This window comes from Carcharhinus amblyrhynchos, chromosome 26, assembly GCF_965287045.1.
Source record: "Carcharhinus amblyrhynchos chromosome 26, sCarAmb.v2.hapA, whole genome shotgun sequence".
Taxonomy (NCBI): Eukaryota; Metazoa; Chordata; class Chondrichthyes; order Carcharhiniformes; family Carcharhinidae; genus Carcharhinus; species Carcharhinus amblyrhynchos.
The window spans coordinates 40,480,334-40,495,537 of record NC_137349.1 but is presented as its reverse complement, the minus strand read 5'-3'; the positions used below and the strand labels follow the sequence as shown (position 1 = coordinate 40,495,537).

Genomic DNA, 15,204 nt, shown 5'->3' with positions numbered 1-15,204 from the left:
TGTTTTTCCTACCGAAATGCTTTTCTGCATTGAAGTTCATCTGTCATCTATCTGCCCGCTCCATCACCTTGTCTGTATCCTTTTGAAATTCTATCTCACCCCGCAATTATCTTCATCAGAGGAAATAGTTTCTATTTACCTTATCAACTACTTTAACCATCTTAAACAGCTGAATTAGATCACCCATTAAATTTTTGCGTGTGTGAAGGTAATAAAACAATCTTCATTACTCATTTGAGCTATAACATTGTTTTAATGAAGTGTCCTTCATTGACTGTACAAACTAGTTCAGTGATGACATCAGAATGCCGATTGTTATCGAGGGAACAGAGCATACTTGGATCAATTGCAACTTCTTAAGCTGAAATTAATCTGAAAACAAAGCTTGTTAAAAAGAAATGCACTGAATAAGTGCAGGTGCTAGTGTTATCTTGTATGATGGGTTTTTTCAAACAAAAAGCCAGTGGGTGTGAGTCAGTTTCATAGATTTTTAATATCTAACAGGCCCTTCTGACCTGTGCCTGCCTGATCCGTCAATTGTCAGCAGATAATTGTCAGCAGCTCAACAGCAAATCTTCAGTTTTTTTACCTCCTCTTGAGGGGAGATATTAATCCAAGCAATGCAGCTGAAACTGAGAGCCACTTCCAGATGGTTTCTTCACCTTGTCTGAAGTCACCTGCTGTATGCTCTTTACTGCATCTGTGACTGGATTGTTTACCTCTTCACTAAATTACATTCCTGCTGTGTCAACACGTACTTTCCTTTAATGGTTTTGTTTTATTAAACATAGCAGCTGGCATGGTTTTTCTGCAGTTACAATACTGAACCTGCATTTATTTAATAAACTATTTTTCAACAGGGCATTGGCTGACACAAAACAGATGGGGAAACTGAACAGGGAACAGTTTGCTTTAGCAATGTATCTGATTCAGCAGAAAGTCAGCAAAGGAACTGACCCTCCACAGATGCTTACTCCAGAAATGATCCCACCATCAGAGAGGACTACACCAGTATCAGTAAGTACATGATGCAACTCCCACTTTATAAGAATTCCTTGAGTTAACTTTAGACCAGACTGAGCTGGTACATTGCAGCACTTGGGAGGTTACCCCAGTTTGGCAAGTGGGACACAATATACTCAGCAAGACATCGAGAGTGGGAGTGAGGGTGAAAAAATTGGTGGGTAAAAACGACTAGACGTGTTGAGCTGTGTGGCAGTGTTTGTTCAGACCACCTATTCGTCATATGTTGTAATTGCAGGAGTGTCATTAACCCAGTGTAATGTATCAGCAATTTGCTTTTTTGTTCAAAGATCTAAGTTTGAAACTCAGTTGGCCAATAATAGTGGACAGTAAATGTCTGCACTGTGATTTCAGTAGTATACTGAATGGTGGCTGCCAAAATGTTTATACAATGTTCACTTGAACTGTGAAACACAATGATGCAAATACACTTTCTGTCCTTTTGATTAGAGGTTGTACTGAAGAGAGCATTTTATGCAATATAACACTCAGGTAATGTGTGGTGAGTACAGGTGTGATGCTGGAAATGGCAGTAATAGTTTGAGACAATGTAAGTAAAAGTATCACACAAGAAGTGTATTGGCACAACGTCAAAAAATTAATTAGCTTAGAAGAGTGTTATTTTTAGCTCAAATTCAACAAGCTTCATGCCAAAGGTCACAAGAATGTCCAATAGTAATTTTGTCTATATAGCTGAATTGGAGACTTGAGTTGGAGGTTTATTTTCAATGGTCTTTAATCTTTGGTTCATTTAGGATGGGAGGCACATTCTGTCTTGGATCACAAGTGAAGTGGCAAGCATTGTATCTCTCAACCCCTCAGCTGTTTGTGCTGCCACTGTTTGTCCAGCAACCAATGTTCCTCTGCAGCTCGGCAATAGGTAGAATAAGATCTTCATTCCAGCCACAAATCTCACTGCCATGATTCCATTCCTTTTCCTGTACCATACTAAACGCAGGGTTGCCCTATCTAACCTAGAAATGAAGTTCAGAGGTCATGCCATCTCCATTTCAAAGACTATTTAGATGCACCACTGCATCTACTGCTACCTCAAATCTTCTACTAGTGAAACTCTTGCACATATCCAAAGATGTGCAGGTTAGGTGGATTGGCCATGATCAATGTTCAGGGTTACAGAGTTAGGGCAGGGTGTTGGGCCTAGATAGGGTGCTCTTTCAGAAGGTCAGTGCAGACTTGATGGGCCAAATGGCCTGTTCTGCACTGTAGGGATTCTGTGATCTTCACCTCCGGACTTGTTTAATGCTCAACTTTCAGTCTCACATCCCTTTGCTCAGTGTTCCAAATGGCTAAAAATGCCCTGTGGAGACAAATATCTTTACACAAGATTTGAATTCTTGGTGACTGACTGAAAGGATCATGCAAAAAAAATTTAAGTTTTAAGACTTTTGCTGTAATGAATTAAAATCAACATCACCTAAGTGTTATTTAGTAGGCAGCTAATATTCTAAACTACAGAAAAGTTAACCCTTGTTAGTACTTTAATATGACACTGTATACATATAAATTACAACATGCTCTCCATAGGGTTACAGTCTTTATAGAGAACAGTACACAGCCGGTCCTTGCTTCCAGCGAATTCATGTCTCCCCATCTTGCCAAGTTGTAATATCTAGTGATTGTTGAAAGGCTCTTCCCTCAGTTTATACAGAGGTTTCGAACGGAACACCAGCTGTATGCCTATTCTGCTCAGTCTCCGTGGTAAACAGGCCACCTGGCCTGTTGTCAGGCAGAGTTATAAAACCTCCAACCAGCTCCCTTTCCAGAGTGTTCTGTTCTGCCTTAAATGACAAATGACGGTTTAAAGATAACATTCTTACAAACTTTGCATTCATAACAATATTCTTTCTTTTCCAAACTCCTACTAAGTAATCACCCATGTTCACCCGATCTTTGCAATCTCTTCCAGCCTTGCAATCCTTCCCAAACCCGTGACTGTGGCCTCCTCTAAATTTTTCTCCTCCGTTTGTCCCACTGCTGATGTTAACCATCAACTTCTTCTTGGGTCATACTTTTAGAAATGCATTTGCTAAAGCTCTTTGTACCTCTCTCTAAAATGAAACTTCCAAACTTTGTATTGAACGTTTGGCCACTCCAGTGTTCACCCTTCTTGGCTCAGTGTCTGTCTCTGTAAGGATGTTGCATAAGTGCACATTGTTGTTTTGCTTTGAACTGGTTAATGGGAATACTTGAAATGTGGGGGGCATCCTCTTGAGCAGTTCAAGGCAGAATTTAGTATCTCTGTTGGTTTTATATTACTTACATTCAAATATCATTAAATTTGTTTTGACTGCACAGTGAAACTTGTATAAATAGACACTTTCAAAGCAATGTCCACCTACAAAACATAAACCTTTATTGAGGGATCCTTAGAATTGTATAATTATAGAATGATTTAGCACAGAAGGCCTGTTTCACACGTCAGCTGCTATATCTTCCCATCTCACCAGTCTACCTTTGTCTTCCTGAAATCTATTACTCTCCTTCTCATTTTTACTACATTATTGAGTTTCAAAAGTTTGTATTTATCTTCTTCTTATGAAGTCCCTCAGGATCGAAGATGAAATGCTTCCATTTTGGTTTGATGGTGTCTGAAATGCCTGATCTACAGACCTTGCCACGTACAGGGGGAGTTGGCGTTTGGAGGATTGGGTCTTTGTGTGTTCTCTTTGATGCCTCGGCTTCACCTCTGCAGATTCCAGATGAAGTCTCTTGATGTACTTGGCACCTTCCCACACAAACCTCCTCCATTTTTGTTGGTCACGAGCCAGGGACCCCCATGAGTTGGCAGGAATGTTTGACCTCTTCATAGGATCCTTTGAACACATCATTAAAACATTTCTGCATTCCTCCTGTTAGTCTGCTGCCGTGACCTAGTTTTGGATAGACCAGTTGCTTCTGGAGTCTGGTGGTGGCAGGCATACAAATTACATTTCTCAAACTGGTTTTGCATAATTGTTGCCTCACTGCTGGGCACATTGGGTTGAGAGAGAATGCTGCAGTGGGACCACCGCTATTGCCATTGGATTTGGAGGATTTTACAAAGGGACTGGTGCCGTGCTTTGAGGTGCCTGTTGTACGTCATCCAAGTCTGTGAAGCGTAGGAACATGAGGATCATTGCTGCTCAGTAAACCATTTCTTTAATTTTGGGATTGGGATCTAGATTCTCAAATACTCTTTGTCTTAGTGAACTCTGAGCCAACATGTTGGAGGTGGTGCTGTATTTCAGAATCTTGCTGTCGATCTGAATTGATGGGGTGGGGGCGGGGGCGGGTGTTGTGTTTTTGGAGTTGGTTAGCACAAGACTTTAGTTTTCTGGGTGTTTAGTGAAAGGCCCAGTTTTTGATATGCTTCGGTGAAGGAATTAAACATGATCTGGAAGTTAATTTTGGAATGAGTGCACGTGTAAGGGGTATCTGCATACTGGAGCTCAGTGACTGGAGTCGAAGTGATTTTATTTTGGATTTAAGATTGCCTGTGGCTTAACAGTTCTCTGTGTGTTCTGTAAATTATCTCCAGGGCTGTTGGTTATTTTCTGGAGGTGAGGTACAATATTGCAGTAAGGAAGATGGAGAAGAGAGTTGGTATGATGATACAGCCACGTTTGCTCCCAGTCTCCATAAAGGTGGGCTCTATGATAGTTCTGTTGATGAGGATCACACCTAGCATGTCATTGTGGAATAGGTGGTGGACGGCAATACATTTCTCAGGGCAGCCAAATTTGAGAAAGATACTCCATAAGTGTTCATGGTTGATAGAGTCAGAGGTTTTGTGGGGTTGAAAAAGACCATGTACAACAGTTGATGCTGTTCCTTATATCTTTCTTGGATGCTTTGCAGTGAAGATCATGCCTGTGGTGTCTCTTCATGACCATAAGCTACTCTGGAAGGAACTCTTTGGCCAATGGGAAGAGCTGATTGAAGAAGATTCTTACAGTAATCTTGCCTGTGTCAGAAATCAGGGAGTGGGTTACTGCAGTCAATTCCTCTCCCTCAAATCTGTCACCATTACCTGGTCTGGTCTACATGTGAAACCAGATCTATAGTAGTGCGGTTCACTCTTAACTGTTCTGTGAAATAGCTTAGCAGGCCATTCTGTTCAAGAGCAGTTAGGATGTGAAATAAATATTGGTCTTGTCAATGAGCTCCCATGAAAGAAAAGGGATTGTACCTCATCTGGAAGGTCTTTCCAGAAAAATGTGTACCTGTCGCCTTACTCCTTTTGTTGACCTTGTTCTGCACATTGTGTCCCACTCATGGTGGCAGTGTCGATGATGGAGGTGTGATTGTGTGCTGCACTCAGGTGTGTCATTGCTGGACTTGTCCATGAGGATCCTGATGTTCCAGGTCACAGCTTTGCTCTGGTGAATGGAAACATGCCAGCCTCGACGAGTTGGTCCAAGTGCGTTCCGAGATAATAGGAGGCTGTGCTTTGCTGTGAAATGCTAGCACAAATGTTTTATCATATATACAGTCCCGTATAATTGCTTAGTTAAATGCTTATTTTTTTAGGTTATAAAAGGACAGGACATACTAAAACATGAGGCACTCTGAATCCACGGACACTCAAAAATTACAGACAGCTTTCAATATGACAAACCCTTTTACAACTTAAAACGCGTGACAGCCTGTTGTAAAGCTTGGAAACTCTCACTAAGCCGAGATCACTGGTACTTGTCCTTGCAGCTCGCTTCCTTCCTGCTCTCAAAATATTATGAAGCCAGTGACTGCAGGTCAACAAATGACAGCAATCAGTTTTGTGAATGAAATGGCTCCTGTGGAATAGGGAACTTTTTACCTAGCATCTGTTGCAACAGAGACTGCTAGATCTATGGGAATGAATGTTTTAGTGGCTTTAGCCCCAAGGAGAGAACAGCTGTCTGCTCTGGTGAATAAATAACTTCCCATTCTCGAAAGAACTTTGCATTCTTTTATAAATGCTTGCAATACATTCATTGACCATTTGGAAAATAAGGACACCGGTTCTAAAGTGTTCATAATTTACAGGTTTCACTGTGTTTGTGTTTAGCTCAACAAATTTCTGTGTTAATCAAATGTAATTATCATTGACCAAAATAAAACTGCAGCTGTTTAAAAGATCACAGAATTAATTGATTCTATATAATCTTCACTTTGCAAAGGCTTAATTTGCCAACGTTTGTTGTTTTCTCGGCCATTTGATTCCACTGAATCTGACTCAAGTTGAGACCTGTGTTTTGTTTAAGTCAACTTACTGCTAAAGTTCTTGATGTTTGTACAGTGACCATCTTTTTTGCATGTACCTGTAGACCTACTTTATTCCTTTCTTTCTGTAGACCATCTCAGGCTACATGACTCCTGTTGGGCCTGAGCTTTCGCAACTAACAGAAATGAGGCGTGTGAGTAACTGCACATGTTAACAGGGCTGCCTGCTTTAAACATTTTGCTAACCATTGCCTTTTCTTCCCATTGCCTCTGTGACTCTCATCTAGTTGTTACATCTGTTATGAGCCTGTGCATGTTAAATGTTGACAAGCTCATTACCTTTGTGGGTATAAACTTGTGTGCCGTTCCAGTTTTGACAACTAAACTTATCGTGACTAAGTGAAGGGGTTTGTATAATGTAATGTAAATACAGACCCTACCGCTTAAAACATTCATATTTAAACTGGCAGTCACTTACATCAACAAAAAAGTGAAAATAGTCATTAACCAATTGTGTTAGAATAAATTTCAAAGTTGTGTTTATTGTGTATTAAGTGCTGTTCTATTTTGTGAAGAAACAGCTATGTTTATTCACTAGTTCAGACCTTGTTTAGATTTAGATGCACTGAAAGCAAGCATTTCAATAAGTCAATACTTTCAAAGTAAAGCTAGTTGTATTGCTTGGAGACTTGTTTAGTTTCTCAGTTGTGAACTATAGGATACATTAATATGGTGCACTTATGTATAATATATACATTGAGATGTATCTATCACCTCAGTCCTGGGAAGTTGCTACAAGAATTCCTCAGATTAGTATACTAGGCCCAACCATTTTCAGCAGCTTCATGAATGATGTTCCTGCCAGGTCAGAAGTGGGGATGTTCATTGATGATTTGCACAATGTTCAGCATCATTTACAGCTCTCCAGATACTGAAGCACACTGTGTCCATATGGAACAAGACCTGGTCAACATGCAAACTTGAATTGATTAAGTGGCAAGTAATATCAATGCTATACAAGTGCCAGACAATGGCCATCTCCAACAGAAAGAATCTAGCCATCTCTCCATGTCATTTAGGAACATTACTATTGCTTAATCCCTCACTGCCAACATCCTGGGGGTTACCATTGACCGGAGACTTAGCTGGGCCTGTTATATAAATACTATAGCTACAGGTGGCTGGGAATTCTGAGGAGTGTAACTCATCTCAATATCTCCCCAAAGCCTGTTCTCCATCTACAAGGCATAAGTCAGGAGTGTGATGGAATACTCTCAACGTGTTTGGCTGAATGCAGCTCCAACAACATTCAAGAAGCTCGACACTATCCAAGGCAAAACTATCTGTTTAATTGGTACTCCGTCCACGAACTTAAACGATCCCTTCCTACACCATCATTGACACATCTACAAGATGCACTGCAACAGTTCACCAAGGTTGTTTTGACGGCACCTTCCAAACTCCTGATTTCTAAACCAGATATCTAAAACTAAGGGCTACAGATGCAAGGGAGCACTACTATTTGCCACTTCCCCTCCAAGTCACACACCATCCTGCTTTGGAAAGTATATTGTTATCCATTCATTATTCTGCTTGGTAAAAATCCTGGAAATGCCTCCCCACCAGCACTGTGGATGTACCGTGGACTGCAGCGTTTCAAGAAGATAGCTCACCACCACCTAGCAAGAGCAATTAGGGATGGTCAGTGAAAACTGATCTAACCAGCTATGCCCAGATACCATGAAAGAATAAGGAAATAGATGACACAGTCACAGAAATCTGACATGAGAATCACCAATCCTCCAGTCTCCTCTATTATGTACAAGTTGGTAATCCTGATGTAAATATATCTATCCTTATGTTCAGTCTGGTAGTGAAAACTCCCGATTAAAATCAAGGGGATTTTAGCTGAGCTGCTGCCGTCACCATTGTGTGTAATGGATGAAACAGCCACCGTATGCAGTGGAGACTGTATACAGGCAGTATTTCTAAAATATGTTTTGATCCTCTAATATTGTGATTCCTTGTTATGGATCACTGTGTGGCTTTTGAAGGTCAGTGGAGAAATATACTCTGCCAGTGTTGCTTTTTGAAGCAATGTAAAAGCATCTTAATGGTGAGTCTCAAATACTGTTCCTGCCCTTTCCTCCATGTGGATTTTTATTGAGGTAGATAAGATGTAACCAGTTCTGTTGATCCGATGGAATGGTGAAAGAGACCTTAGGAGTTCAGTGACCTTTCTCAGACAGAGTACCTTGTCTAGGTGCAGGCTGAGTACCTTGTTTAGGCTGTCACATAGAAAACAGAGTTGGAATAAATGGGTCCTTTTCAGAAACGAAAGACTTAACTGGTGGCGTGCTGTGGGGATCAGTTCTTGGCCTGCAACTATTCACTATTTACATTAATAACCAGGAGGAAGGAACAGAACTTAAGGTTTCCAAATTTGCCAACGATACAAAATTAGGTGGAAGAGCAGATTGTGATGAGGATATTGTGATTCTGTAATGGAATATAGATAGATTGGATTACTGGGCGAAAACCTAGGAACAAATGGAGCTTAATGTGTGGAAGTGTGAGGTCATGTACTTCTGTAGGAGGAATCAAAAGGCAAATAATTATCTAAATGGAGAAAGACTGCAGGAGAGAGAAGTACAGAGGGATCTGGGTGTTCTAGTGCACAAATTACAAAAAGCTAGCATGCAGGTCCTGTCATTTAGGCGTATGATATTTTGACCTTTATTGCAAAGGAATTGGACTTTAAAAATAGGGAGATTTGTTGCACTTATATAGGGTGTTGAGGCCTCATGTGGAATACTTCACACAGTTTTGGTCCTCTTACCTTAAAAAATACAGTAATGTTGGAGGAGGTCCAAAGGAGATTCACCAGGCAAATTCCTGGGATGAGAGGGTTGTCCTAAAAAGAGAGACTAAGTACTCTGGGTCTGTACTCCTTGGAGTTTAGAAAACTGAGGGGTGACCTTATTCAAAAATATAAGATCTTGAGGGAGCTTGACAGGGTAGGTGGTGAGATGTCTCTAGTGGGAGAGTCTTGAGCAAGAGTTCATAGCTACAAGATAAAGGGCTGGTCATTTAAAACTGAGGTGCATAGAAATTTTTCTTGCAGAGAGTGGTGAATCTCTAGAATTTTCTGCCTCAAAGGGTGATGGAGGCTGGATCATTAGAAATATTTAAAGTGGAGATGAATAAATATTTGAACGAGGTATAGAGGGCTACGGGGAAATGATATGGAAAAAGAGTTGAGGTTGACATTGATCTGCCATGACTGTATTGAATGGCGGGGCAGGCTTAAAGGGCCTGATGGCTGACCCCTGCTTCTATTTCTTTTGTTCTTGTGTTGTGTTCATAAGAACATAAGAACTAGGAGCAGGAGTAGACAATCTGGCCCCTCGAGCCTGCTCCGCCATTCAATAAGATCATGGCTGATCTTTTCACGGATTCAGCTCCACTTACCCGCCTGTTCAGCATAACCATTAATTCCTTTACTGTTCAATGATTAATCTATCCTTGCCTTAAAAACATTCAATGAGTATTCTCAGCTGCTTCAGTGGGTGGAGAATTCCATAGATTCACAACGCTTTGTATAAAGAAGTTCCTCCTCAACTCTGTCCAAAACCTGCTCCTCCTTATTTTGAGACCATGTCCCCTAGTTCTGGTTTCAGTTACCAATGGAAACAACTTCCTTATCTATTCCCTTCATAACCTTATATGTTTCTATTCTTCTGAATTCCAATGAGTATAGCCCCAGTCTACTTAGTCCCTCCTCATAAGCCAGTCCTCTCAATTCCAGAATCAGCCTAGTGAATCTCCTCTGTATCCCCTCCAGTGCCAATATATCCTTCCTCAAGTAAGGAGACCAGAACTGTACACAGTAGTCCCGGTGTGGCTTCACCACACTTTATACAGCTGTAACATCACTGTTTTTAAACTTCATCCCTCTAGCAACGGATAAAATTCCATTTGCCTTCTTAATTATCTGTTGTACCTGTAACCAACTTTTTATGTTTCATGCAGAAGGGCACCCAGATCCCTCTGCACAGCAGCATGCTGCAATTTTTTACCATTTAAATAATAGTCCATTTTGCTGTTATTCGTACCAAAATGGATGATCTCACATTTACCAACATTGTACACCATCAGCCAGACCCTTGCCCACTCATTTAGATGATCTATATCCTTTTGCAGACTTTCAGTCTGTACACTTTGCTCTGCCACTCATCTTAGTGTCATCTGCGAATTTGGACACACTACACTGGGTCCCCAACTCCAAATCATCTATGTAAATCGTAAATGCAGCCCCCAACACTAATCCCTGAGGCACACCACTAGTCACTGATCGCCAACCAAAAAAACATCCATTTCCCCCACTCTTTGCTTTCTGTTAATTAACTAATCCTCAATCCATGCTGATACGTTACCTGCAACACCGTGCACCTTTACCTTATGCAGCAATCTTTGGTCCGGCACTTTGTCGAATGCCTTCTGGAAATTGAGATGCGCCACTTCCACGGATTTCCCGTTGTCCACTGCGCATGTAACGCTCTCAAAGAATTCCACTAAATTAGTCAAACGTGACTGCCCTTCATAACCCTATGCTGCATCTTCCCAATGGAACAGTTGATATTCCAGATATCTTGCTATTTCTTCTTTGATGATAGATTCGAGCGTTTTCCCTCCTGCAGAAGTTAAGCTAACCGGCCTATAGTTACCCACCTTTTGTCTACCTCCTTTTTTAAACTGTGGTGTCACATTTGCTGTTTTCCAATCTGCGGGAACCACCCCAGAGTCCAGCGAATTTGGTAAATTACCACAAGTGCATTCGCTATTTCTCCTGCCATCTCTTTTAATACCCTAGGATGCATTCCATCAGGGCCAGGAGACTCGTCTACCTTTTGCCCCATTACTTTGCCTAACTCTTGTGACAATAGTTTCTAGTCCTCACCTGCCATAGCCGCCTTGTCATCAATTTTTGGCATGTTATTTGTGCCTTCCACAGTGAAAACTGACATAAAATACCTGTTCAGTGCCTCAGCCATTTCTTCCTTTCCAGTTATTACATCCCCTTTCTCATCTAAAGGACTAATGTTTACTTTAGCCACTCTTTTTCGTTTAATATATTTGTAAAAACCGTTGCTATCTGTTTTTATATTCTGAGCTAGTTTGCTCTCATAATCCATCCTTCTTTTTGTGGCTTTCTGTTAACCTTCAAAGATTTCCCAATCCCCTAGTTTCCCACTAATCTTTGCCACTTTGTATGCCTTTTCTTTCAAAGGATACCCTCCTTTATTTCCTTAGATATCCATGGTTGATTTATCTTTTTTTCTACAGCCCTTCCTTGTCATTGGTATGTACTTTTGCTGAGTACTGTGAAAAATGCCTTTGAAAGTCCTCCACTGATCCTCAATTGTCCCACCATAAAGTTTTTGCTCCCAGTCCACCTTAGCCAACTCCTTCCTCATCCCATTGTAGACTCCTTTGTTTAAGCATAAGACACTGGTATTAGATTTTACCGTCTCACGCTCCATCTGTATTTTAAATTCTACTATACTGTGAGTGCTTCTTTTGACAGGATCATTAATTAATCCTGTCTCATTACACAGGACCAGATGTTGGATTGCTTGCTCCCTCGTAGGTTCTTGCGTGAAAAGGGATTGCATGGCTATTTTGTACGATGTTCATAGATCCCTTGAGCTGTCTGATATGCAGTTACAATTTAATTCCTGCCATTTAACTTGTGTATTATGAATGTTTCATTTTTCCTTATTACTTCATTGTTGTAAAATGTTAAAAAGCAGTGGGTTAGTGCACGGCTGAGTTGAATAAATCCTCAGTTCAGATGTTGCAAAAATGCTCTGGAGGGAAAAGTTAACTTCCACAATGGGTTACGTAAGAACATATAAGAAATAGGAGCAGGAGTAGGCCATCCTTCAAGCCTGCCCTGCCATTCAATAAGATCATGGCTGATCTGAAGTGGATCAGTTCCGCTTTCTCCCCATAACCCTTAATTTCCTTGTCTATCAGAAACCTATCTACCCGTGACTTAAATATATTCAGCGAGGTAGCTTCCACCACTTCAATGGGCAGAGAATTCCAGAGACTCACCACCCTCTGAGTGAAGAAGTTCCTCCTCAACTCCGATCTAAACTGCACCTCCCCCATTTTGAGGCTGTGCCCTCTAGTAGTGCTATCCTTTCTAAGTGGGAAGAATCTCTATCTCTACCCTTTCTATCCCCTTCATTATCTTATATGTCTCTATAAGATCCCTCCCCTCAGCCTTCTAAACTCCAACGAGTACAGACCCAGTCTATTCATTCTCCCCTCATAGGCCAACCCCCTCGTCTCCGGTATCAGCCTAGTGAACCTTCTCTGCACTCCCTCCAAGGCCAATATATCCTTCCGCGAGTGCGGCGACCAAAACTGCACACAGTACTCCAGTTGCGAGATCGTTGCAATTTTAAGGGACAATTTGGACCTATCGTAACTATTATGTCCATTTCTGTTGTAAATTTCCCCCAACATTGCAGAGCATTAGTGCAAACTTGGTACTCTCTGGTGAATCTTTCTTTGGGCATGGATTGTGAATGGGTCAGACCTTGTTCCCAAAAAATGTACTGCAACATTGTAATTTGCTCCTAAAACCCAGATCATTTTATTTTATAAACAGATACCTACTTTAAACTGGGTGCTATTCTTCAAATATACTGCAGGGTATAAGCGGATGGAATACATTTCATACAGGTTTAGAGAAAATGTAGTTTCGGAATTTCCAATCTCTCTGTCTTTTTATGTAATTGATTGCATTTATTAATGAGTCAGATTTGTAGTTTGCTGAATGCTCTACTGCACTGTTAGTGTTGGAGTCACTTTTGTGTATTGCCTGTGTTGCACTAATGCGGAGGCCTGAGATGCTTATTGGATTTACTTACAGAATAATCTATGAATTATGAAGTAATTCATAGCTGAATTTGCTTGTTTGTGAGCTTAACATCATTTGGTTCTATTATTACGATATTACGCATGCGTTAGCATTTCAGGAAAGGTCAGTGCAAGACACCTAGTTGCTTCCATCCTGTTTTAAATTGAGCGCCGATACTAGTGGTTTACTGACGACCCATTGCGGCATTGTGTGTTGTTCTCTGCTCAGTCCTTGCTGGATCCATACTTTCCGCAGAATGTGAATTCTGATTGAAATCAGTGTCTATCGGAAATAGTCTAAAGGTCAGCATGGCCATGCTGTTATCACCCTGAATGCATAGCAGTAATTATGAGCACTTGTGTTTTTGAAGGAGAATTAAATAGTACTACTATGATTGATTTGTTCACAGTGCTCAGAGTTCGGAGGATTTGTTTTGGATGTTAGATAAAAACCCTGTCTTCAACAATGTCATTTTATGAAGAAGACATATTTTTCTACCTTTCCTTTTTTAGGACTGCTTATGCATGATACTGCTGTTGGTGTAGATAACAGATTGTAAATCTATAAGCTGCAAAACTAACCTCGAAGAACTTGATTCTTATAGAATAAAATAGCACAGGAGGAGACCATTCATCCCATTGTGCCAATACTGTCTGTCTGAAAGACCTATATCTTAGTCCCAAACCCCTTCTCTCACCATAGCAGCGCAAGTGTTTTTCTTTCATAGTATGTATATAATTCCCTTTGAAACTTCTTGTTGCTTCCACTACTACTTCAGGCGATTCATTCCAGATCACAGGACCTCATGGAATAAAAGGAAATTCTATTCACCTCCTCAACTTTTTTGCCAATGATCTTAAAATCTGCAGTGTCGGGTTACTAACTCTGTTTTTCTGTCTTCACTGTTAACATCTCTTAGTCTTCAAACACATCTGTTAAATCTACTTTTAACCTTCTTCTGGTTTTCTCTCTTTCCCTGGGAAAGTACCTGTCAGTCACAGCTTGCGCATCATGCATTAGTGAGTTTACATGGGAGGACGTAGGAATTTTCAGTGATATTGTGCAGTCTGCGCTTTATGCCCCCGTTTACCTCAATTTCTGCATTCTTCGTTCTCACTTGTAGGCTTACCTTTTACCTTATTAGGAATTTTATTGAAAGTCGTGCTTTTAAACTCTTATTAATATTTGTTTTGTAAGTGAACGTGTTGCAGTGTTACAAAAAATGCTGCCTTGCAAATCAGAGGCACTGCTGTCTTTACAAGCTGTGGTATTGGATTTGCTTTGCATGAGTTGCATTAATGTCATGTGTGCTGGGCATTTTGTACCATGTTATGTGATTGCCATTCCTTGACATAGAGCAGATTGGTATTGAGCTGGTTGAATTCCTTGAAACAAGCAACTCCATTGCGTGCTACAATGGTTCATCTTCATTGAGCCATATCAAACCTGACTGCTGAGATGTTTTTGGCTGAAGGCTCGTGCTGGTAAGATAGCAAAGTATAATCTAAATAGTGCTACTTGTTAGAAGAAATATCCCTTTTCCATTGTACCTACAGTCATCAATAAGGGCTGGGCCCCACGTAGCTTAACATACGTAGTCCAAACCTTGTCCGTGGTTAAATAGGGCTGCAGCTGCAGTAATCTGCATTGCTGTGAGCATGAGAGACAAAGCTGAAGGGCAGATTGTACACTGACCCGAAGTATTCCCTAGTGATACGGGAGCATTGATTTATCAGAGTTGTGTGCTTGCATAATGTACCATAAAATATGCACAGTGAGCAAAATATAGAGCAATGACCTTCGTGTAATCGCATCTTTTTCTGGAATCTGTTCTATGGCATGTTTATTTGCCCTTTTCAACTTGATGTTTCCTTTGCGAAGCAGAAGCTTGTTTTTGAATCACTATCAGTAATTCCACCAGATCGAAATTCTGAATGGAGTAGGTGATTAAGAGTTTCCTTTATTGGCAGCACCCCACTGGCTTCTGTGAACATGCAACTGTGCTGGACTATTGAGCTTCCTTTTTGTTTCATTAAAAATTCCTT

The 15,204-nt window shown here is 40.7% G+C and overlaps 1 protein-coding gene across 9 annotated transcripts in view; it reads left to right on the top strand.

The window, feature by feature from the left end:
- Window positions 1–15,204, top strand: part of eps15l1a (epidermal growth factor receptor pathway substrate 15-like 1a) — a 380,478-nt gene that overhangs the window by 126,373 nt on the left and 238,901 nt on the right. For 7 of the 9 annotated variants that reach the window (XM_080212644.1, XM_080212642.1, XM_080212649.1 and 4 more), the window contains 2 exons: window positions 861–1,017; window positions 6,357–6,419. In XM_080212644.1, coding sequence (XP_080068770.1) covers window positions 861–1,017; window positions 6,357–6,419 — 220 coding nt within the window. The remainder of the gene's footprint in view (window positions 1–860; window positions 1,018–6,356; window positions 6,420–15,204) is intronic. The other 2 variants (XM_080212650.1, XM_080212643.1) reach the window with 1 other exon arrangement.